At 24.7% G+C, this 22,258-nt stretch overlaps 6 protein-coding genes across 7 annotated transcripts; 3 read left to right on the top strand and 3 right to left on the bottom strand.

The window, feature by feature from the left end:
- The first annotated feature begins 46 nt into the window (after positions 1–46).
- On the top strand, positions 47–4,204 carry LOC122856527 (biotin--protein ligase). Its single transcript, XM_044158202.1, has 8 exons — positions 47–227; positions 385–795; positions 861–994; positions 1,078–1,695; positions 1,739–3,166; positions 3,230–3,344; positions 3,417–3,630; positions 3,693–4,204. The coding sequence occupies exons 2-8, from the start codon at positions 639–641 to the stop codon at positions 3,871–3,873; spliced, it is 2,847 nt and encodes a 948-aa protein (XP_044014137.1). The 5' UTR covers positions 47–227; positions 385–638; the 3' UTR covers positions 3,874–4,204.
- A 119-nt stretch (positions 4,205–4,323) lies between these two features.
- On the bottom strand, positions 4,324–5,334 carry LOC122858180 (ATP synthase subunit d, mitochondrial-like). The gene is made up of 3 exons (XM_044160913.1): positions 5,098–5,334; positions 4,709–4,877; positions 4,324–4,632 (listed from the first exon to the last, which is right to left on the bottom strand). Exons 1-3 carry the CDS (start codon positions 5,214–5,216, stop codon positions 4,402–4,404), a joined length of 519 nt encoding a protein of 172 aa, XP_044016848.1. The 5' UTR covers positions 5,217–5,334; the 3' UTR covers positions 4,324–4,401.
- A 56-nt stretch (positions 5,335–5,390) lies between these two features.
- LOC122858137 lies at positions 5,391–6,905 on the top strand. The gene is made up of 2 exons (XM_044160850.1): positions 5,391–5,506; positions 5,579–6,905. Exon 2 carries the CDS (start codon positions 5,756–5,758, stop codon positions 6,860–6,862), a length of 1,107 nt encoding a protein of 368 aa, XP_044016785.1. The 5' UTR covers positions 5,391–5,506; positions 5,579–5,755; the 3' UTR covers positions 6,863–6,905.
- A 17-nt stretch (positions 6,906–6,922) lies between these two features.
- Positions 6,923–11,203, bottom strand: LOC122858079 (oxysterol-binding protein-related protein 9). Its single transcript, XM_044160753.1, has 9 exons — positions 10,607–11,203; positions 10,314–10,526; positions 10,009–10,239; positions 9,815–9,902; positions 9,534–9,735; positions 9,245–9,372; positions 8,548–8,577; positions 7,425–8,485; positions 6,923–7,339 (listed from the first exon to the last, which is right to left on the bottom strand). The coding sequence occupies exons 1-9, from the start codon at positions 10,703–10,705 to the stop codon at positions 7,253–7,255; spliced, it is 2,139 nt and encodes a 712-aa protein (XP_044016688.1). The 5' UTR covers positions 10,706–11,203; the 3' UTR covers positions 6,923–7,252.
- A 72-nt stretch (positions 11,204–11,275) lies between these two features.
- Positions 11,276–12,335, top strand: LOC122858163 (probable methylthioribulose-1-phosphate dehydratase). Of its 2 annotated transcripts, XM_044160888.1 has the most exons (4): positions 11,276–11,447; positions 11,515–11,609; positions 11,676–12,146; positions 12,218–12,335. In XM_044160888.1, exons 1-4 carry the CDS (start codon positions 11,418–11,420, stop codon positions 12,333–12,335), a joined length of 714 nt encoding a protein of 237 aa, XP_044016823.1. In that variant the 5' UTR covers positions 11,276–11,417. The 2 variants fall into 2 exon arrangements, with proteins under 2 accessions (XP_044016823.1, XP_044016824.1); XM_044160889.1 differs by lacking the exon at positions 11,276–11,447 and having other exon boundaries at positions 11,515–11,578.
- Positions 12,182–14,187, bottom strand: LOC122858105 (CWF19-like protein 1). Its single transcript, XM_044160793.1, has 3 exons — positions 13,463–14,187; positions 12,726–13,395; positions 12,182–12,635 (listed from the first exon to the last, which is right to left on the bottom strand). Exons 1-3 carry the CDS (start codon positions 14,086–14,088, stop codon positions 12,336–12,338), a joined length of 1,596 nt encoding a protein of 531 aa, XP_044016728.1. The 5' UTR covers positions 14,089–14,187; the 3' UTR covers positions 12,182–12,335.
- Positions 14,188–22,258: the final 8,071 nt, after the last annotated feature.

The raw sequence follows: 22,258 nt of genomic DNA, 5'->3' as shown, positions 1-22,258 counted from the left end.
TTTTTTTTTAGCTAAAAATTACTCCCGGTAAAAATTCCGTAAATAATCAGTAAAAAAAACATCAGACTTATCTGTATCATCCTAGACCTTATCTATAAAATTGCATTATGTTTACATAAAAAAAATGCATAAAAAAGTGAATGCACTTGTATAATTATCACATATTTAATCATCAACTTTAACAGATTCATCATAATAATTCATAATATGCACTGTTTGCTCCACATGTATGTAATAATTGAGTAAATAATATCTATATTTTTTTCCAACACACAATCTATAAAAACACACCTATAGTACACATAATAATTAACTAAAAAAATACTATTTCCTTTAATTCAAATGTAATATATAAAAACAAAAATAAATTTTTTATATTTTTAGGTGTAACGTTTCATGAATATAGCTGTAAAAATATATGCAAAGTACAACAATCAAAGTGCAAAAATATATTGGCATAATAATATGATCATCTCACTGCTTTAACACATAAAAACTAATTTATTAACTATGGAAAATGCTAATCAATAATTTTGGTTATACTAAAAAATATCATTTAAAGACAATTATTAATAAATTGTCTGTCAAACTTGTAAAATCAAAATAAATATAAAAATAGCTAAATTATTATTAACAATATGTTGTTAACAGTATTCTACATGGTATCAACTTGGGTACAAGCATGGAAGCTGTCATCATTGAAAGCTCGTTTTACAGCTGTTCTAAATATTGGATTAGATACAACAAAACCATCAATAATGTTTCACATAAAACCACCAGATTTTATAAAAGATGGTAATTTATTTTATTATATAACAAGTATACTATATAATTTAATTAAATTGATTTATTTTTCTTAGAAAAAGATGATAAAAAATCAGATAATCATGATGATTTACTCAGCTCTCATTTATGCAGTAATAAGAGTATTGCAAAACTTGGTGACCTTCTTTGGTGTCAAGGAGACAAAAGGCTATGCACAATATATCCATTGGTATGTGATTATTAAAAAAATCAAATATAATACAACTTTAATCTCATAATAATTATAATTTTTTTTTTGTATTAATTTAATAGCAAAAAATTGATGTTAATGAATGGCTGTTATATGTACCAGGTCAATGGAATTTTCCTCTTTACATGAACATCAGTAAAACAATTGAACAGCCAAAAATATTAGATGATACAAAAATGCATGTACTAATTGAGGCAGATATTGAAAATTATTGTCCAAATGCATTTTTTGAATTAACAAAGTTAGAAAATTATGGTCATGCAGTAGCATGGACAGTTGACAAGGTGTTTGCTATAATAATTGAAACTGATATTGATCATTTGATAAAGCTTTCAATAGCACTTATGCAAAATCAATGTTATATTAATAATGGAATGATACTTAAAAGAATTGAATCAGTAACTATAACAGGTAAACCATGTAGTTATAATATTGGAAAATCAATTGTTCTTTGTGATAAAAGATTAGTTGGTAAAGCACAATGGCAAGAGCATATTAATAAACTTAAAATATTTAGCAGTACTGCTAGACATGTTGCTCAAAATGGAACGTCTTTTGAGATTGATACACTACCAGGTATTATTATTCATCCAGGTTGTCAACTTGTTAGTCTTCAACAGCCTGTTGTTTTAAAAATAGATACATCCATGATTATATTGATGATGAACTTGATCAATCATGTAATCAATCATGATAGTATTACATTAATTAGTTTTGATGAAGAAACAATGTTGTAAAATTGATGAACCATCAATACCACCACCAACAACACCATCATCATCACAAAAAAATAAAAATTCATCAAACACAGCTACACCACAAAAACCTCCAAGAAAACAATTATCAATATTGAAAGATAAAAAATTTGATTCATTTGATAAAACAATAAAACCACCAAATGTTTTAATTTACGCTGATAATACAATTGCCAAAGAAAATATAAAAAAAGTACTTGAATTATCATTAAATATGGATAAATATACAATTTATGAATTATCATCAAATGATGCTAAAAAAGATATATGGATTGATCAAACAAATTTATTAATAATATGTGGTAATGTTGATGGTGAAATTGCAAATCAAATAATTGAATATATAATAAAAGGTGGTAAAATATTGACATTATGTTCAGATGCATTAAAATATATTTTACCATCATTTAAAACAGCTGAAGTACGTGAACATGAACTTGTTAGATTTTCATATGGTAAATGGAAAAATGTACAATTAATGCATCATATATTTTGTTATCAAGCATCACCAACAAAATTGCGATCATTTTCACAAGATCAAGAAGATTATAAGATACAAAAATTACCAAAAGAAAAAACAAATATACCAGTATCAGAAAATTTACGTGATAAAAATGGTAAAATACATAATTTTCATATTGAAGTATTGGGAACAGAAGAAACATGGCATACACCAAGTATTGTATTAGCTGATTTATCAAATAGTGGTGGTAAAATTGTATTTTCACAAATTCATCTTGAAGCTGATCCATCACAATATGAATGTGAAGAAATAAAATATCAAACACTTAAACAAAGTAATACAGCAAGACTTGAAATTTTAAGTGATTTATTATCTGTTCATTTATCAATGGATGTTAATAAAAATTTACATGAAGAGCCAATATTTGAATCGGGGTTTTTTCTTGGTAGACATGAATTTAAATTAAGAATGCTTGATAATTTAAAAAATAAAATTAAAGATAATAATATACTTCAAATGAAAAAATTACAATTACAATTTTGTTCTGGTAATGATAAAATAATCAAGGCTTCATCAAATATATTACCAATAATGATACATCAATGTCCTGATAATTTTTCAACAATTGATTATTTTGAAAATTTAAAAACAAAAGAACTTGGTAGACTTGTTATTTATGCAAATATCATGACATCATCAATGGATGTTGTTAATGGTTGTCAACTTGAACATGGTCTTGTTGTTATTCCACGACGACAAACTCAAGGACAAGGTAGAGGAAAAAATATATGGTTAAGTCCAATTGGTTGTGCAATGTTTACAATTCAAATTCATATACCAATTAATTCTTACATTGGCTGTCATTTACCAATATTACAAAATTTAGTTTCTGTTGCAATTATATCAGCAGTTAAAACGCTACCTGGTTATGAGGTAAACATAATTTATTTTTCTATTTAAACATTAGTTTTTAATATGGAAATTATTATTTTTTAGAATATTGATTTACGAATAAAATGGCCAAATGATATTTATGCTGGTAATCAAATTAAACTTGGTGGACTTGTTGTTACAACATTGATTGAATCTAAAAAAGCAATTTGCAATATTGGTAATTATTTTTCAACAATATTATTATTTTATTATTGTTTGTTTAATGATGATGATGTTGATGGTGTTATAGGTGTTGGTGTTAATTTATCAAACGACTATCCAACAAGCAGTTTAAATAATATCATTGATAAACATAATAAAAAATATAATAAAAATTTATCACATATAAGTTATGAAAAATTTTTTGCACTAATATTTACTGAACTTGAAAATATCATTGATAAAGTACAAAATAATAATATTGATTATTTTAATGATCTTTATTATGAGTACTGGATTCATACGTAAGTAAATTAATCATTATTATTTTCATTTTATAAGTTATTAATTAATTTTGTATTTTTAGAGATGCTGATATTAGTGTGGTATCAAAAAATGGTGATATAGAAAATGTAAAAATTCGTGGAATCGATGATTTTGGATTTTTACAAGTTGAAAAAAATAATGGAACAATAATGACTGTTCATCCTGATGGTAATAGTTTCGATATTATCAAAGGACTTATTGTTCCATCAATGGAAAGATAATTAAACAAAAAAAAAAACATTCATAATTATCAATTAGAAATTAATAATCATTTTTAGATAATTCCAAAGAGTTAATTAATAACTATTATTAAATCATTGATTCATGTTTTTAAAAATAATAATAATATTTATGAATTAATATTAAATTTTCGATATATATATACTATGAAAAATGAAAAATTATTTATGTGATTTTGCGTAAAACTGCCTGTATCTATGACATTCCTTTTAATTAAAAAAAAAAGTTTAAAATTATATCTTTAAAATTGAAACTATAATAAATGTTGTCTGTTGAAATAATATTTGTATTATTTATTATTGTCTTGTTTATTTATCTTTGTGTTTTTATGATGATAATTAATTTTAAGTTAAAAAAATCAGCAAGTAAATTTCGAATGAATTGGATATTTATTTAAGAAATATTTTCCAAAGATTCAACATTATTTGTTGATTGAGACTTTTTTTTTTTTTTATGTTCCTTGTTTTACATTGAACTACAAAGATAATTTTTAAACAAATAATAATGAATTAATGATCTGGTGCTGGAATTGGTTCTGGTTCATCACCAGGTTGATATTCTGGAATATGTGGCCAGATTGTTGGTTTATCTGGATTCCATGCTTCATCTGGATATGCTTCAGCAAAATCTTCCATTGTCATTTGATCAAATGGCATCAAACTTGAAATTCTTGTTATTTCAGATTGGAAGTTAGCAATACGTTCTTGTGATTCTTTCATGAATTTTGCAACGTGTGATGCCTGAATGAAATAAATAAAATTTATTAAAATATGATTAACAATTAAGCTAGATGTTGATGATGATGATAAAACTTACAGCATCTTTTTCTTGCTCTTCAACAATTGAAGTGTATTTATCAGCTGGATAATTAACCTTCAAAGATTCATATTCTTTTTGAAAATTATCTACCATTCCAGCAACTGGAACTTGCTTTTTGTAAAGTGCCCAATCAATTTTTGGTACATTTTCTGGATATTGTTGCATACTAAAAATAAATAATGATAATTCAATTTACTTTTGAGGTTAAACAATATTTTTTTGGAGTTTAAAAATATATTATTGTCATTGTTGTTGTGTCTTGTTGTCCAACAATATTATTAATCTTTTTAATTATTATTACAACATTCATTTGTTTTTATAAATTAATTAAATATGCAAAAAATCATTATTGAAAAAATATTACATAACAAAAATTAAATAATTACCGTCTGAGATACAAGTCTGATTTTGATCTGAAACTTGCAAAAATTGGTTTATCAGCTTCTGCTAAACGTTCAGCAATTGCTCCCCAATTAATGGCATTAATTGTTTTTCGGGCTGCCATTATTTTTTAATACAAAAAAAATAATTTTTCTCACAGAAAACTAATTGCCACTCTGAAAAAAGATGTCAGAAATTCTCTCACTCTTTTTTTCAGAATATCGTTGTCCTTGTTGTGGTGGATCAGCGACTGTCAGCGTCAGCGACAATTATTTCAATTTTCAATGAAAATCCACCCAACAAATTCACCTTTAAACTTTCATCTTTTTTAATAATTTTTTAATTCTATTTCAATTATTTTCTTCCGTAATAATTCTAATACTATAAGCTATCAAATATTAAATAACAACAAAGGTATTTAAACAATAATAATCATAAATATAATTTATAAAATAAAAAAAAAATTAATAAACATTGTATTTTTAGGTTATGTGTTTGTGAATAAGCTTTAAATAAAAAAATTACAAACACAAAAGTGTAGAAAAGAATATAAAGGACCATCATAAACAAAAAATAAACCATAAGCTAGATAAATTAATCATGATAACAAGCTGTGATAATAGAAAAAATAAACAAAGTGTAATAAAGTGATCAAGCTAAGGAATGGAGCACATGACAATTGAATTAAGACAACGTATACAATCGTGCAATGTCTTTATATTACTTGATAAATCATCTGATAATCAACACATTCAATTACGTCTTAGAAACACATCAATTTTAGTAAATATATCAAATTTAAAATTTAATATTGATTTACCAAATATAACAATTATTCCAGAAACATTATCATCATTAAATGTTGCTGGTACATGGATTACATTTAGAGTACAAACAAAACCATCAGATTCAACATTTGGTACATTAAAAACTGAATTTTTAACAATTGATAGTAATGATAATAAAACAATATTAAAATATAATAAACCATTGAAATGTACAAAAATTATCATAGCTTGTCAATGTTGTAAAAATGTATTAACAAAATCTGATATTGAATTTAAAAGAATTCTTCCATTGCCAAGTGATGACTGTGATCCATGTGAATGGTTTTGTGGCTGTAATCACAGTCATAATAATGATGACAAAATTGATTTAAGTAATGTTAAAATGTTACTAGCACCACGTGAACATGATTATCTTTATGGTTCACATTATTGTTTATTATCAAATAAAATATTTCTAGATAAAATGAAATACAATGAACAAGATGTTGTTTGTAATAGATGTTTATCTGTACTTGGTGTTCAAAGTCCAGATATTCCAAATTCAATTAAATTCTGGAATCATTCATTAGAATATTTATCATCAACAGACAATGATTATAATATAAAAACAACTCCAATTGATGATTTTAAATCAGCACTAATATCATGTATTAATAATGAATATAAACAAATAATATTTATTGCAAATGAACATAATAATAAATCAATATTATTTGTTAAATTATTAGAAAAAAATCTTACAATTTTAATTGAAGAATCAACAAGAAATATACTCAAAAATATACAAGCTATTAAAATTATGTATAAACATGATAATATTGAAATGAAAAATATTGATAATAAAAATTCTAATGATATAATAACATGTAAAATTAGTTTAAAATCTTTTAATGCTGCAATTGAACATCTTATTTCAACATCTTGTAGAATACCACCAATTTATAGATTACTTGATGATTATCATATTGGCTATGTCATTTAACAGCGAACAAATTTAAATTATAAAATATAAAAAAAACAACACAGAGACAATATAAATATATTTTTTTTTGTTAATATATCTTGTTTTTTTATTTAATTATTATAATTATTACTCTTTTTTTCCTGAATTATTATTACTAAACTAATTTATAATATAACAATTTGTTGCAGACCCATCTCCAATGATTATTAAAATTATAATTTTCTATGATTAATTATTATTTGCTAGTTTTTTTTTTTTTTATTTCTCTTGCTCACACATTTGTTCACATTTTATATATATAATTTTTCTTTAAAATATTTTGTAAAAATTTAACAGCACCTTGATAATAGGCCCTGATTATTATTTTACTTTATTTTCTTTAATACAATTATTTTATAAAATTTAAAATCAATTTTCTAAATTAGAAGTTGATCGTAATCTTTCAGCCAGTGGTGATGTGTACACCCAACTTGCATCTTTGGTTTCTTTAAAGAACTATAATTAATAATAAAAAAAATAAATATATTAAATTAATAATAATAATTTATATAATATAAAAATTAATAATATAAATATTTACTTTTGTTTGCCATTGTTGATTATTTTCTTTTAATAGTCTAGCTTCATCACGTTGTTTTTGTTCAATAAGACACTTGGCTTCAGTTGCTTTTTCCATATCATTAATTTTTAAACCAACAGTAACATCACGCCATACTTTTCTTGATTCAAATTCTTCTTGTTCACATACTGGTTTAACAAGTTTTCTATCAGCTGGCATTTGTGTTACATCAGCAAATAATTCAGTTCTACCATCATTATATTTAGCTTCCATAATACCACTCCATTCACCAGTTATTATTAAAAATGGTTTTTTATCACCTGGTTGATTAATTTGACAATTAATACGATTTTTTTTACCACCATAAAATGGTTTTGTTAAAAATTCAACAGTTGCTTGATAGCCAGTTTGTGCACATGTTATTGTACCAGTACCACCAAGTTCAATCCATGGAACAGTTAATATTGATCTACAATAACCATTTGGAAATGTTAATACATATTCTTCACCATATTCCAATACATTAACCCATCCTTTACCAATATTATGTACACCAATACTTAGTCCAAGAAATTTACTTTTTGTCCAAATATGAGCATTAAAACTTATTTTTTTAGAACAATGCTCAGCATAAAATGCACTAACAGGTGGATGATGTGATACTTGTTCAGCAATAAATGAAAGTTGATTATCACGACACCATGGTACTGGTCCATTTTTACCAATTGTTGTTGTTGTTTTTGCTGGTGAATCTGTATTTGTTGTACCATTTAATTCCCAATGACAACGAAATATTTCACCCAGTATTGGATTATATGGTTTTTTAGCAACACTTGATTTTCTACCAGCATGAAAACTACATAAATACCATTTCATAACTTGTATCATACGTTCTTTTGGTGTTTTCATATCAGCAATACTAACAAAGTGTTTTGGATGTGCAAAATAATCAGCATACATTTCTAGTAATGAACGTCTTTCAAGTATATGAGTTGGTAATGCAACTTTTGTTAAATCCATTCCAATTTTAACTTGTGATATTAAATGTGTTACAACTGAACCATGACTTTCCATTGAATCCACTGTAAAATTTAATTGTTAAAAAAATTTATTTATATACTTATTAACAAATTAAAAAACTTACTTTCTGGCTCACTTTCTTCCTCGTATAATGCTGTAAATAAACAAAATTTATATTTATTTATGTATTTAATTGAACATTTTATAAATAAAATAAACTCACAATCCATTTTATATTATTATTTTAATATAAATTAAAATGTCTTTTTCTTTTTTCAATTTATATTATTAATTCTAGCTGTTTAATTTTATAAAATTTCAAAAATTTTTAAATCTTGGCATTTCCGTGTGTTTATAAAAAAATCTAATTAAAATTTTATTTCGAAACACATCAAAACTATTAGCTACCAAAATAATCAATGAATTTTTATTAATTTTATTTTTATCAGACATCATTTTGCACGACAATAATAATTATTTTTGTTAATAAAAAGAAGTTAACACAAAAAAAAAAACTTGTAATATTTAGCGATTATTTTTTATAACTTTTTTTTTTTTTTGCTCTTTGCACAATAGTATGACAACTGTGTCTATTATAGAGCATGTATGTGAATTTATATATAGCTAGGTAGATATGACGGTGATGATGATGATGATATATATATGCTGGAACATATTGATGGCGGTCACGTGTCTCACGGTTAATCAATAAAGTTAAATAATCGGTAAAGTCAACTTACAACAATATCTACTTGTTTGTTAATTTTTAAATTTTATAATTAATAATTATAATTAAATATGATTATTGTTTAATGACTTACCATCGTAATCAAGTGATCCATCAATTTTAATTGGTGCTTTTGTTTGAATTCTAGAATTATCTCTGTTATCAATGTCAACAGATGATTCATTTTTATGATTGTTTTGATTCTTCTTGATTTCACGATCACTGTATCGATTATAACAACAATATATTAAATTATTATAACAAATAATAGTATTTATTGATAAATAATACTAGTATTTATTAATAAATAATGTAAATTTGAATATTAAATGTAAAAATTTAGATGAGATTGTTGGAAAAATAAGAAAATAGAATAAACTTGCATTGATGTATGATTTTGAGAAACTAAAGGTGATGTATATATATCATCAGCAGCATCATAAAAATCATCATCATCATCTGATGATGAATATGAAAATTCAGGTACTGGTAAATCTTTGGGTAGAGTTAGTACTCGTGGTTCAAGACATTCAGATCCAACTTCAATATCACTTTGTACTGTTGATTCTTGAAGTTTAACAGTAGCTAATTAAATAAATAAATATAATAAATTATATAATTATATAATTAAATTATTATTATTTATATGTTAATATTTAATTACCAAGTGATGAGAGTGATTGATTGCTACTAGTATTTATTGAAGTTTCAGTTGGACCTCGATAAATTCCATTAACAGGTATAGCAGTATTCTATAAAAATATATAAAATATTAATATAAAATATAGCCCATAAATTTGAATGACAAGGGCATAAATAAAAAAAAAAATTGAATGCAAATTAAATTGTATATTATACTTTAGCTATTTGTAATTGAACAATTGTATGTTTAACAGAATTTAAAACTGCATTTGCTTGATTTAATATATTTATATATTTTTGTTTCTTTTCATCTTTCTCATCATTTAAATTAGCTTGTTTTTGTTCAATTAATTTAATTTGATCAATTAAAAGTTGTAAATATGCATCAGCTTCAGCAACTTTTTTATCAAAATCTTTTTTTGGTGGTCGTTTTTTTGGATCCCAACGCTGTAACATTTTACATAAACATATAATTCATATTCTTTTTTTTTTAAAAACAAATAAACAATATTATTAATTACCGCATGAGAATGACGAGAAATAGTATCTTCAAGTGCACGAACCCATATTTCACGTTCATCACAATTTCTTGTTTGAAAATGAAATACTTTTGGATCATCAATTGATGATGATGTTATTGTAAATGTACTATCATCCTCACCATCAATACCAATAACAGCACCTTTTAATCTAACACAACCTCGACGTGCACCTCTCATCATTTTTTCTTTACTCTAAAAATATATTAGTAATATTAATAACAACATATATAATTAGTATTATTATTAATTAATAAATATATAAAATAAATCACCGTGTAATAGGAAAGTAATCCTGCATTATCATCAAGAACAAACCAACGATATTGCCATCCTTTAACAACATTTGTCCATTTACTTAATGTTCCTTCCATTGATGATGATTTATTATTATTATTAAGATTATTATTTATTGTTTTAACACTTGAAAATATATATTAAAAAATATACTAAGCTATAAACGTCAGTTATCAATATAATAATAAATTTAAAAAAAAGAAAAACAACTAATCAAATTACTCCAAAGTGTATTTTTTTTTTTAGTTTATTTTTTTATTGTTTGTATTAATTTTTTGCACTGATTATATTGTTATTTAATTATTTGTTTGTTTATTTATTATTGTTGATAAATATATGCAAAAATTGGGGTAATAATGGTTGTCAAATTAGGTGATGATGTTGTTGATGATGAAATGATTAAAATGATAAAAAAAAAATGGGCTGAGACACACAGACAAACAAAAATAAAAAAAAAAAACCTTATAAACACACAGAGTAGATAAATAATATATTTTTATGAGGAAAAAAAAAATAATAAAAAAATTTGTATATGTGTATTGAAATAACGACTGATAAATGTTAATGACAATCAGCATGTAAGGTTACACCAACAACACAAAAAACAACATTAAAAAACGCCATCTACATCAACAAGTAGTGTGTGTTTATTGCTGCCATATTTTTTATCATTATTTACAATTGTTTATAATTGTTTATAATTAATAATTTAATATTTATCTTGTGGTTAAAACAAGAAGAACACTGTTATCAAAAACCAAGTAAAATTAATTTTAAAAAATACTTGAAATGAATTTTTATGATGATAAATATTCAATGGTAAAAATATTTTATATTGTTATTAATTATTATTTAAATAATAATTAATTATTTTTATTTATTTTAGGAACATCCACGTAATTTAATTCCCGAGCTTTGTCGTCAATTTTATCATCTTGGATGGGTGACTGGTACTGGTGGTGGAATATCAATAAAACATGGGTTGATAAAATTAAAAAAAAATAATATAATTGTTAACGTTAAATAATAATAATATATTTATTACAGTGATGAAATTTATATAGCACCATCAGGTGTACAAAAAGAAAGAATTAAACCAGAAGATATGTTTGTACAAGATATTGATGGCAATGATATATCATCACCACCACCAGATAAAAAATTTAAAAAATCACAATGTACACCATTATTTATGTGTGCATATAATGCTAGAAATGCTGGTGCTGTTATACATACTCATTCGAAATTTGCTGTTATGGTTACATTACTATGGCCAGGTAATGAATTTAAAGTAACACATTTAGAAATGATAAAAGGAATAAGAAATCAGCAGTTAAATAGATCATACAGATTTGATGAAGAATTAATTGTTCCAATTATTGAAAATACACCATTTGAAGAAGATTTAAAAGATAGAATGGCTGATGTTATTAAAAAATATCCACAAACTTGTGCAATTTTAGTAAGAAGACATGGTGTTTATGTCTGGGGTGATAATTGGCAACAGGCTAAAACAATGTATGTCATAATCTAACACAAATAACAATAAACAATTTAACGAAATTAATTAATTTTTTTATTCTTTACAGGACCGAGTGTTATGATTATCTTTTTGATATTGCTGTACAGATGAAAAAATGTGGTATTGAACCAAATTTAAAACCTGAAGAATATGAGTTGAAGCATCAAAAAGAAAATTTACAATGATTATGTTTCAATATCATATGGCTTAAATTTAATTTTAATATTTTGAGCTAATTTAGTTTCTTCTTGTTCACTTATTTGACAATCTTTCCAATCAATTCTTTCATTTAAATTTAATATTGGATCACTTGCTAATACCTCTCTGCCAAATTGAAGTGGAAAATCTTTTTTAATTCGACAATATAATTTATCACCGTCTGGTAATTCAACGTAAAAATATGTTGTACCAGGTGGTGCTATTTGTTGCAACTGTGAATGTCTTGGTAAATCATTTAGTTCAATATTATTTTCTTGTGCCATTTCCTGTTTTAAAAATATAAAAAAAATATTATTAGCTTTTTTATTAACAACAATAATATTAATGAATATAAATAATAAAATTTATATATTTACTTGAAACATTTCTTTGATTATTGGAATTGAATTTTTTGGTACTGGAACAGCTTGTAATTGACAATGTGAACTTTTAAAATTTCTTTCAAAAAATACTGGCACTCTATTTGTACCAGAAAAATAACGTTTTATTGATTTTTTATAAAGTTCCATTTCATTGAGAATACTTTCTGGTACAATTGAAAAACTTTGATGATGACTTATTGGTAATATTAAAAAATGATCATCAACAAGACCACCTTTAGCTAGTGCTAAATATGATTCATTACCAACAGATATAACAAGATGTTTTGATACTTTTGGACTTGATAAACAAAACCAACATTTACCCTGATCAAAATCAACTTTTCTTTTTTTATTATCATTACCAGTTTGATTATTGTATCTTTTTTTTTTATCATCTTGTGTTTCCATGTCATAAAAAAATTGTACATCATCTTTTTTATTTGTTGTTGTTGTTGTTGCTGATGGATGAGAAGCTAGAGTAGAAGCTGGATATGGACTTGATGTTTCATCAGTTGTTTTAATTGCCAATTCAGTAAGACGTGTACGATCAACTGGTGTTAAATTCAAAGCATACAACCATTTGTGTTTTTCTTTATTTCCAACTCTAGCTAATGCTACAAATCTCGTTGCAATTTCAATATTGTCATCATTTGAACTTTGATTTCTACAACATAATAAATACATTTAATTAATAACTAAATTTTTGATGATGATGATGTTGATGTTGTTACCTGTATGGTGGACGTTCATAATGAATTCCTTCCAATGCACAAACATGATATCTAGGCTTTGTTTGAGCTGCAAGCCAAGCAATTAATTTTGAACCATTTGATATATTATCAGGAACTCTATTGCTGCCATCAAATTTTGTTATATCAAGTGGCCATTGTGATGTCATGAGAATATCAATACCTCTAAAACATGGTTGACCTTTTAAACAAGAATTTCTTACTGATATAACATCATTTTCTGTTATTGTTGTTGTGCTTGATTGATTTGATTTATCATCTTTTTCCAATCCACTTAAATATGCCAATTTTAAACCAGACTCAGCATTATAAAGACCACGTTTACCAAGATATGTTAAATTTTGACAAATTTCACAACCATCTTCTTCTGGATAAGATTCAATATCAGAATCTCTATTTGGTCCAATTATAAATGTTGGTACTGGTATTTTTTTTGTTCCATTTTTATATGGCAATAATTCAGAATTATTTACTCCAAAAAAATTACCAACACAAAGTAAAAAATCAAATGGTCCATTTTTTTTATTAATTGTGGTGACTTTTGAAAATAGAAGATTAAATCTTCCCTCAGCATCACCACTAATTAATATTTTTTGTTTTTCAGCCATTATTAACAATTATTATATTTTTTGTTTGTTTATATTGTTGATCAGTTGATCATTGTTGTTTATGTGAAAAACAAAAACGACACTACTGTTATGTTCAAGGTTGTGTGTGTTGTTATTTGTTTGCGTATGTAGAATGTAAAGTGTAAACATACCTACAGGTATTTTTGCTTTTCGATATTATATTGAAAGATTACGGTAATTTTTAACGTTTAATTATATTATAATTATTTATAATGTATTTAATCTTTATCCATGTAAAATACAGTAGCAGAATTTTTAATAGTAATTAGTAATACTAAATAATTGGTAAAAATATATAAAGAATTTTATTAGAAATATTAGTTTTAATTATTCGAATTTTATTAGAAATATTAGCCCTAATTATACGAATTTTGTCATTAAAATAGTGCAATTTAAAAAAAAAAATTGCTTATGCATTTTCTCGGGAGAAAAATTAAAAGAATAAAATTTTGAAAATTTTTTTTATTATTTTGTAAAGTTCACTAGATATTTCAGTGACATCTAGGAAAAATTAATTTTTTTCTGGTTTAATATACAAACTTGGGTCAAAAACATTGGAAATATGACGGAAATTTAGATTGGGCAAAATTTGGGGAATTGTATTAAAAATTTTTTTATCTATGAAAAACCTATAGAAAAACATTTCCATGTCTTCAAAATAATCAATAAATAAGTTTATTTTCGAATCAATTATCAAATCATCAGTTAACACTATTATTTTTTGTTTTGAATTTCAAAATTTTAATGGAGCCAGAAAAAGGCGACACAATGCGGAATAATTACAGAATAATACGCAATACCCTACGGATTTGTGGCGATTGCTGTGGATTTTTAAAAAAAGTCCAAAAATAACATGTTATTATGAACTTTGTAAAAGTGTGAAATTAGGGTTCATTATATTCAGGTACATACACAAATGGTGAAGGATCTTGCAAAGAAAAAAAATATATATATACCTCACTCAAAATGTTTTATATATACATTTTTTTTTTCTTTTTTTTTACTAGATCCTTCAAGAAAAATAGACATTTAAAACGTGAGAACAGTACATATATGGATAGAAAAAAAAAAAATACTCAAAACTTGTTTTTTTTTTTTTTGGGCATTTAGGTAGTTTTGGAATTTCGGCAAAACTATAAACTATGACCGCGGAAAGCCGCACATCTGGAAATGATTTTCCAGTGTCGTAAAATCAGCAGGTAGTGCAAGATTTGTTCCACCTGTATTTGCAGCAGTGCACCGCTGTGCAAGGTTTGTTGTGACTTTCAGTTTTTTTTTTTTTTCACTTTATGGAGTAGAGAATTTTTTATTTTAAACGTAAGACCGACAAGAGACCTGGTCAAGAAATATTTAGAAGAATTTCCCAGAGGTCCTGAGACAAGACCCAGTAAGACCAGACAGGAAGGGACCAGCTAAAGGAATCACTAATCAGTCAAATACATTTTAGAAAAACTTGTATAAATTTTAGATCTTTTTTTTTCTAAAATTCCCAGCATTCTTTGCAAAAAAAAAATGAAAAATGATTTTAAAATGTTAGATGATTATTAACACTATTGCGGTGTATGTAATTTATTTTGAAAATTATTTTAAGGATAACGAGGAAAGAGTTATAGATGGACCTCAGCTGCTGTGGATGCTGTATATATTTTTGAGTGATGAAATGACATGATCTTGAGATATTAGGGAGATAAAAAAGGATGGGCGTTCAAGTGGTTGAATTGAACGTCCAACAGCATCATGGATACATATTGTAAATGGGCGTGTCTATAATATTTCTGGTGGATATTTTGTATGTGCTTTATTCCGATTCGTTTTGCGCAGTAATTCAACCAATGAAAATCATAGGCGTTAACACTTATTGTCAATGCAATTATCTCTTTGTCTCACTTTTTTACTTGCAAATTTTAACTAGCTACCTTGTTGCCATGTGTTGGTTTTGATTCAGAATATATAATATTCTTATGATATATATATAAAGAGGGTCGGTGGTTGTTACAATATATACATATTTTATGTGAATTTATATATATATTTAACAACTCGACAACGATGATGATAAGTCCGTGCACAGTGGGCAGTCTAGCGAGTACTCTTTGCAAGTTTTGTGTCACCAAATAATATACATTTACGTCAATTGTAAATAGTCTTGGATGAAAAGTCTGCATTTTTTTTTAAATTCTTTTCATCGATGAAATGGTTTGAGTGTTGTTGGACTTTTAAATTTGATATATATTTTTAACAAAAGAAAGTATGATGGTGTTTAATATAATTTGCTTTGTTTTAATGTAAAATTGATTAATTATATTATGAAAAGTTAATCAGCGTGTATACAGTCAGCCATGATTTGTAGGAATTATATCAAAAAATTGTATGATCATCGTAAATCATTGGACAATGAAGAAGATGAATATCTAATTATGATGATTGTCTTGAGTATTTCTATCGAGTGATGTTGATAAGGTGAGAGCTTTTTAAATATATTTATTTCATAATGGTGAATAATATATCTTTTGGAGAGATACGCAACTCCAATAAAATTATGAACAAGCAGGAAAAATCAGAGTGAGTCAAAAAAATCATTGAAATAATTTATGAGCTTTTTAAAAAAGCTCATTTTAAATTTTAACAAATATATTTTTAAATAAATAAATAATAAAAAATAATTATCTACGAGATTATTGTTTTTTCTTTTTTTGAAAAAATTGTATTTAGTTATTTAACATGATTCAAATGAAAAATAATATTTAAAATTTCATGAATATTATATGTGCAAGTATAATGTGAGTCGTTATAATAGTCATTGGAAATCATTGAAAATCAAAAGTCAGCTTGTCATTAAATTGGTCACTGATTAGCCTCTCGTTTGTCAAACTTTTTTCTTTTTTTTTTTTTATATATAAATAAAAAATAAATAAATAAATATAAATCATTGCATGACTTGTTTTATAATATCTAAAATAAATTGTCAAAATTATTTATGCCAGTAGTTGCAGTAAATAAAAAAAAATAAATAAAAAAAATACAAAATCAAATCAGTAGCAATTTAATTTTTTAAATAATATATATATCTATACAGTCATTCTCGAAAGCCAAACTGTCTGTTCAAAATCAATTTCCCTGTCTCCCTCAAAACCCCATGAAACTCTTTGAGTCATTACAAGTCGTTCTAACAAATTACAAACACTAAAAGTCGGAATAGTCAGCTCGTTATTCAATCGGTCAATGAGTACATTACCCTCTTGACTTATTATAATCTTCTGTATATATTAAAATAAACCTAAATATATCAGTAACATAAGTAACTTCTAGATGCAAGCAAGCGACGCAATATAAAAACATTGAAAAAAAGAAAGATAAACATTGAAACCCTACACATCTCACCTATATATATACACTCAAATAATTTCTTGCATTTCCAGCTCTCTTCATATACATTTTATATACTTACATATAAATACATATATATATATCTAATTTCCATACAGCAGCCGCAAATAGGCGTGTCATTTCCTAAAGTCATTTGTACTAGGCAAAAGTGATCAGACCTTTAGACATTTAGACACGAAACGTGATCCTTCCTTCCGATTCAAGTTATACATCTTATATAACACAAAATACATGCCCACTTTCTATATATTATTGCGCTCTTTCAGCTGTTAGTATTTTTAAATAATAATAATAATAACAACAACAACAATAAAACAATCTTTTATTTATTATTGTCGCATCATTTGTAGAAACACCATGTTTATTCAGCCGGCTTTTCATATAACTCTTTCCCCAGGTATATCTATAATTATTTTTAAAAATTTTTTTCATATAATTAAAAATAAACTCATTGATTTATATATGTATCTCAATTTATTATATAATAATTATTATTTGTTTAAACAAAAAAAGAATAAAATTGAAATTTCTTTTCAAAAATATATCGAGTATTTTTAAATGCATATTGCACATGTGCATAAAGTTTATTTAAATAATTTTATAAATTCAAAAATATCCGGTATTTTGAAAGGTTTAATTATTATTTAATATTTATATATATTTCCTTATTATTGTTTTATTTTAATATAAATTTTATTATGTATTGTTTTTTATGAAAAAAAAAAAATAATATTTTGACCCTGATGGTTTGACTTGCCGTCGCAATGTTAAATTTTAATATACAATAATGATGATGTATATTTTGTATAAGAGCTAAATGTGGAGAGAAAGAATAAACAAAAATATATATACAGAAATTATTATTTTTTTTTTTAATTTTTTTGGTACACCGTAGTCTAAACACAAAACAATTGACGCGACTCGTAAACTCTTTTCTTGAATTTGTTTATTTTTTATTTATTTATTTATTGTTTTTTATTTTTTAAAAATTATTATTTATTTTTTTTTTTGTTATTCGTTTTAGTTGTGTTGTGCAGTTTGTGCGATTAATTTAACAGTAAGAAATTCTATATGTGTTGAGAATTAAATTTTAAAAAAATTAAAGTCGTCGATGTATAAACTTGTGTTATGAGGAACTGAAAAAAAAATATATATAAATATAAATATGGGGTATTTAAAGGGATATGTATATCCGTGTATGAAATGCAAAAATAAATATTTTGAATATGCAATTTATTATCATAAATGTGATATGAAATAAAAAGTGGTTGCATTTTGTTAAATGCATTGGAATACGAGAGTTCAGTGTTTGGTCTTTAAATTTTTAAAGTGACATAGTCGATAATTTTGTTATTTAAATATAACAAAAATATTTATTTATATTTGGAATAAGGATCAATTAACATGTAGGTATTATTATAATAAAAATTGGATTTTATTTTTAAATATTTTTATATATTGTTGTTACCTGCAGCAACAACTGTGGTCTATTTTATTTTTTATTTCAAATTTTTTAATATAGTTTTATATATCTACATTATTATTATACGCAATTAAAAAAAATAATTAATTTTTAACATCTTGAAATGTTTAAACAACAATTAATCAACATTGCCAAAAAAATAAATGTAAAAATTTTTTTCTTAAATTTAAAAAACAATATTAATCATTAAATTAATTTTATTTTTAAAAAAATTAATTGAATTTTATTTTGAAAGATTTATTTATATTGTTCAAATTTTTTTTTTAATTCAGTAAATACAAAAAACCATGTTTAAATTTTAATAAAGAAAATTAATATTTAAAATTACTAAACTTTTTTTTTTTTGTTAATTTTGAATTTTAACGTTTTAAAAATTAATAAATTTTAATTTTTTTTCATCTAATTGTTAAGTATAATTACAGTTACTCTGCATAATATAATAAAAATTAATCAGTTCATAAAAACATATTTTTAATCATTGACAAACAATAACAAACTTATCAAAATTATTTATTTTTAAAGTAGCAAAAATAATATATGAATTGTCAGCAAAAAATAATCACTGTTTGTTATCGTTTGTATACATATGTTATTTTTTTTTTGCATAGTATGCATTAACTTTGAACATGGAAAAAAAAAAAGAAAAAAAAACTTTAAATAAATTTAATCATAAAAAAAAAAATTGTTACATTGTTGAGAAAAGAAAAACATGACATCATTGAAACTGCAATTTGTTTGATGTTGCAAGAATATGCTTGGTATGAAAATTATTATTTCGTACGTGTTTAAGTTGAAAACATTTTACGAAGAATAATTAGCCAACTATTCATATATATATTTAAATTATGTAGATAATAACAATAATATAATTTGTTTTAAATCTTGTCATTTACTTGCAATCGTCATTTGCAAATTTGTTATGATTTAACGACATGCTTCTCATAATAATAGCGACAATTATTACGTATTTAATTATGCGTTATCTTATAAAAAGTTGACTGAATTTTTCTAATTTTATCAGTAATTATCCTGGTTTTTTCAGTAATTTTAATTGTCACAAATATTACAGACAAAATCTGCATTAATTTGTCAGTATTTTTTTTTATAAAATAAAATTTTTGTTCAATAAAAAAAAAGATTATTAATTGTGATTTGGATACTCGTTGACTTTTTCTATAAAAAAAAATATTCAAATTAACAAATGAATTTCGAAAAAATCCGATAAAAATTCATGGAAGTTTTTTTTTACAAAAGGAATACAGAAGCAGTATGTAAAAATTATTCATATATTTATATATATTTGAAACGTGGGCATTGGATTAGTCATCCAATCCAGGTAAAGTTTACAGCCAGTGTGTCACCAAAAGAGTAACTCGAGACACGAGAGCTTGCTCTTTCAATTTTTTTTGAAAAATGAAAACAATTATTAAACTGTTTCACCAATTCATAGACACGTATTGACACGCTAAAGAAAAATCTCACATGTATTCTGCGAATATATAGATGACTATTGCCCTATGAATCCACGATGGCTTTTATGTAACCAAAAAAAAAAAAAAAAACCAACCAACCAAATGCAAGTGTTGAATGAATGAAGCAGCAAGTGGTGAGTCAGAGTCAAAAGGGGGAAGTAAAAAAGAGAGAAAAATAAAAAATAGAATAAAACTATTAAATAGAATAGCGAACATACCAAAAAAAAAATAATAAAAAATAGGGGACATGAACTCTGTTCCTCTAAATTTCTAGAGGGTTTATTTATCTTTTTTTTCCAGACTAAATCGGTTATAATTTTTTGTGTTTAAAGGTTTTAATTTGAGGGTTGATTTGAGTTTTGTAGATTTATCTCTCCCGAAGATGATGATGAATTTAATTATTAAAAAATAATGTAAAAACTACCATTTGATGAATTTAATCTTGTGTCGTTTACTCCGAAATCATTTGACGGAATTTATTTGGTAAAAAAAAAAAACATGTTGGAGGAGTTCGGTCAGCAAGCAAGGTATTGAGACCTCCCTTGAGGGACCTGTGCCTCATCGGTCACTATACTGACTACAATGGTTCACTGTTGTGTTGATTTTGTCCACAGACAAAAAAAAACACATGTCTTTTTTGAGACAGGGAAATTGATTTTGAACAGACAGTTTGGCTTTCGAGAATGACTGTATAGATATATATATTATTTAAAAAATTAAATTGCTACTGATTTGATTTTGTATTTTTTTTATTTATTTTTTTTTTATTTACTGCAACTACTGGCATAAATAATTTTGACAATTTATTTTAGATATTATAAAACAAGTCACGCAATGATTTATATATAAAAAAAAAAAAGAAAAAAGTTTGACAAACGAGAGGCTAATCAGTGACCAATTTAATGACAAGCTGACTTTTGATTTTCAATGATTTCCAATGACTATTAACGACTCACATTATACTCGCACATAATTTCATGAAATTTTAAATATAATTTTTCATGACTTATACAGTGATTTTGTGTGAGTCATGTGAATCATGTTAAATAACTAAATACAATTTTTTCAAAAAAAGAAAAAACAATAATCTCGTAGATAATTATTTTTTATTATTTATTTATTTAAAAATATATTTGTTAAAATTTAAAATGAGCTTTTTTTAAGGGATGACAAAATCATGCAAAAGATTTATTTAATTTGACAAATTATTTCAATGATTTTTTTGACTTGCTTTGATTTTTATTAATTTTGGAGTTGACTCACTAAATAAATAGCTGGTCAATGACTGCAGTTATTATACAATATTGCATAAAAATAAAAAATCCATTAATAAAATCTAAAATTAAAATAAAAAAAAAAAATACATCAATTCAATATCAAGCTCTATTTTCATTCACACAAAAAAAATAAATAAAATACTATTTAATAAAATAATTTCCCAGAGACAGACTAAAAGATCGTTGTGTGTGTGTTTGTAGTAAAATAGTAGTTTAGTAATGCGTTTTTCGTCCTTGACGCGAGACACAAGCATGATCACGTCCGGGTGGTATTCTCGTCCATCAGACAGCTTGTCTAGTTGGATATATATTTTGAAAGAATAAAATATATATAACTAAGAAAACGTTGTCTTGTTTAGTCGTATACCCATGCTACCACGAGAGAAATAAAAAATGAAAAAAAAAAAAAACAGTATCAGCATATATTTATGTACGGACAAGAGGGGTGGAGAAACAAAATAAAAAAAATACATATACTCACCCGAGAGGGTTTCGAGGTGAGACAAGAATATTTAAGCAAATATGCCTAT

The sequence above is a fragment of the Aphidius gifuensis genome, linkage group LG5 (genome assembly GCF_014905175.1).
Source record: "Aphidius gifuensis isolate YNYX2018 linkage group LG5, ASM1490517v1, whole genome shotgun sequence".
In the NCBI taxonomy this organism is placed as follows: Eukaryota; Metazoa; Arthropoda; class Insecta; order Hymenoptera; family Braconidae; genus Aphidius; species Aphidius gifuensis.
The sequence above is the reverse complement of the archived record's forward strand: the minus strand, read 5'-3'. Positions and strand labels throughout refer to the sequence as shown.

What these genes read in the sequence shown, in the direction of transcription:
- LOC122858163 (XM_044160888.1), top strand. Translation starts at nt 11,418, where the DNA reads ATGAATTTTTATGATGATAAATATTCAATG. An exon ending in ATGATGATAAATATTCAATG is followed by an intron (nt 11,448 to 11,514) that starts GTAAAAATATTT and finishes TATTTATTTTAG; the next exon opens with GAACATCCACGTAATTTAAT. An exon ending in TGGCAACAGGCTAAAACAAT is followed by an intron (nt 12,147 to 12,217) that starts GTATGTCATAAT and finishes TATTCTTTACAG; the next exon opens with GACCGAGTGTTATGATTATC.
- LOC122858105 (XM_044160793.1), bottom strand. Translation starts at nt 14,088, where the DNA reads ATGGCTGAAAAACAAAAAATATTAATTAGTGGTGATGCTGAGGGAAGA. An exon ending in TATGAACGTCCACCATACAG is followed by an intron (nt 13,396 to 13,462) that starts GTAACAACATCA and finishes ATTATGTTGTAG; the next exon opens with AAATCAAAGTTCAAATGATG. An exon ending in TAATCAAAGAAATGTTTCAA is followed by an intron (nt 12,636 to 12,725) that starts GTAAATATATAA and finishes TTTTTAAAACAG; the next exon opens with GAAATGGCACAAGAAAATAA.
- LOC122856527 (XM_044158202.1), top strand. Translation starts at nt 639, where the DNA reads ATGTTGTTAACAGTATTCTACATGGTATCAACTTGGGTACAAGCATGG. An exon ending in TATGCACAATATATCCATTG is followed by an intron (nt 995 to 1,077) that starts GTATGTGATTAT and finishes TTAATTTAATAG; the next exon opens with CAAAAAATTGATGTTAATGA. An exon ending in TGATGAACTTGATCAATCAT is followed by an intron (nt 1,696 to 1,738) that starts GTAATCAATCAT and finishes GTTTTGATGAAG; the next exon opens with AAACAATGTTGTAAAATTGA.
- LOC122858137 (XM_044160850.1), top strand. Translation starts at nt 5,756, where the DNA reads ATGGAGCACATGACAATTGAATTAAGACAACGTATACAATCGTGCAAT.
- LOC122858180 (XM_044160913.1), bottom strand. Translation starts at nt 5,216, where the DNA reads ATGGCAGCCCGAAAAACAATTAATGCCATTAATTGGGGAGCAATTGCT. An exon ending in TCAGACTTGTATCTCAGACG is followed by an intron (nt 4,878 to 5,097) that starts GTAATTATTTAA and finishes ATTTATTTTTAG; the next exon opens with TATGCAACAATATCCAGAAA. An exon ending in AAGAGCAAGAAAAAGATGCT is followed by an intron (nt 4,633 to 4,708) that starts GTAAGTTTTATC and finishes TATTTCATTCAG; the next exon opens with GCATCACACGTTGCAAAATT.
- LOC122858079 (XM_044160753.1), bottom strand. Translation starts at nt 10,705, where the DNA reads ATGGAAGGAACATTAAGTAAATGGACAAATGTTGTTAAAGGATGGCAA. An exon ending in TCAATCACTCTCATCACTTG is followed by an intron (nt 9,736 to 9,814) that starts GTAATTAAATAT and finishes TTATTTAATTAG; the next exon opens with CTACTGTTAAACTTCAAGAA. An exon ending in TGGATCACTTGATTACGATG is followed by an intron (nt 8,578 to 9,244) that starts GTAAGTCATTAA and finishes GTTTATTTACAG; the next exon opens with CATTATACGAGGAAGAAAGT.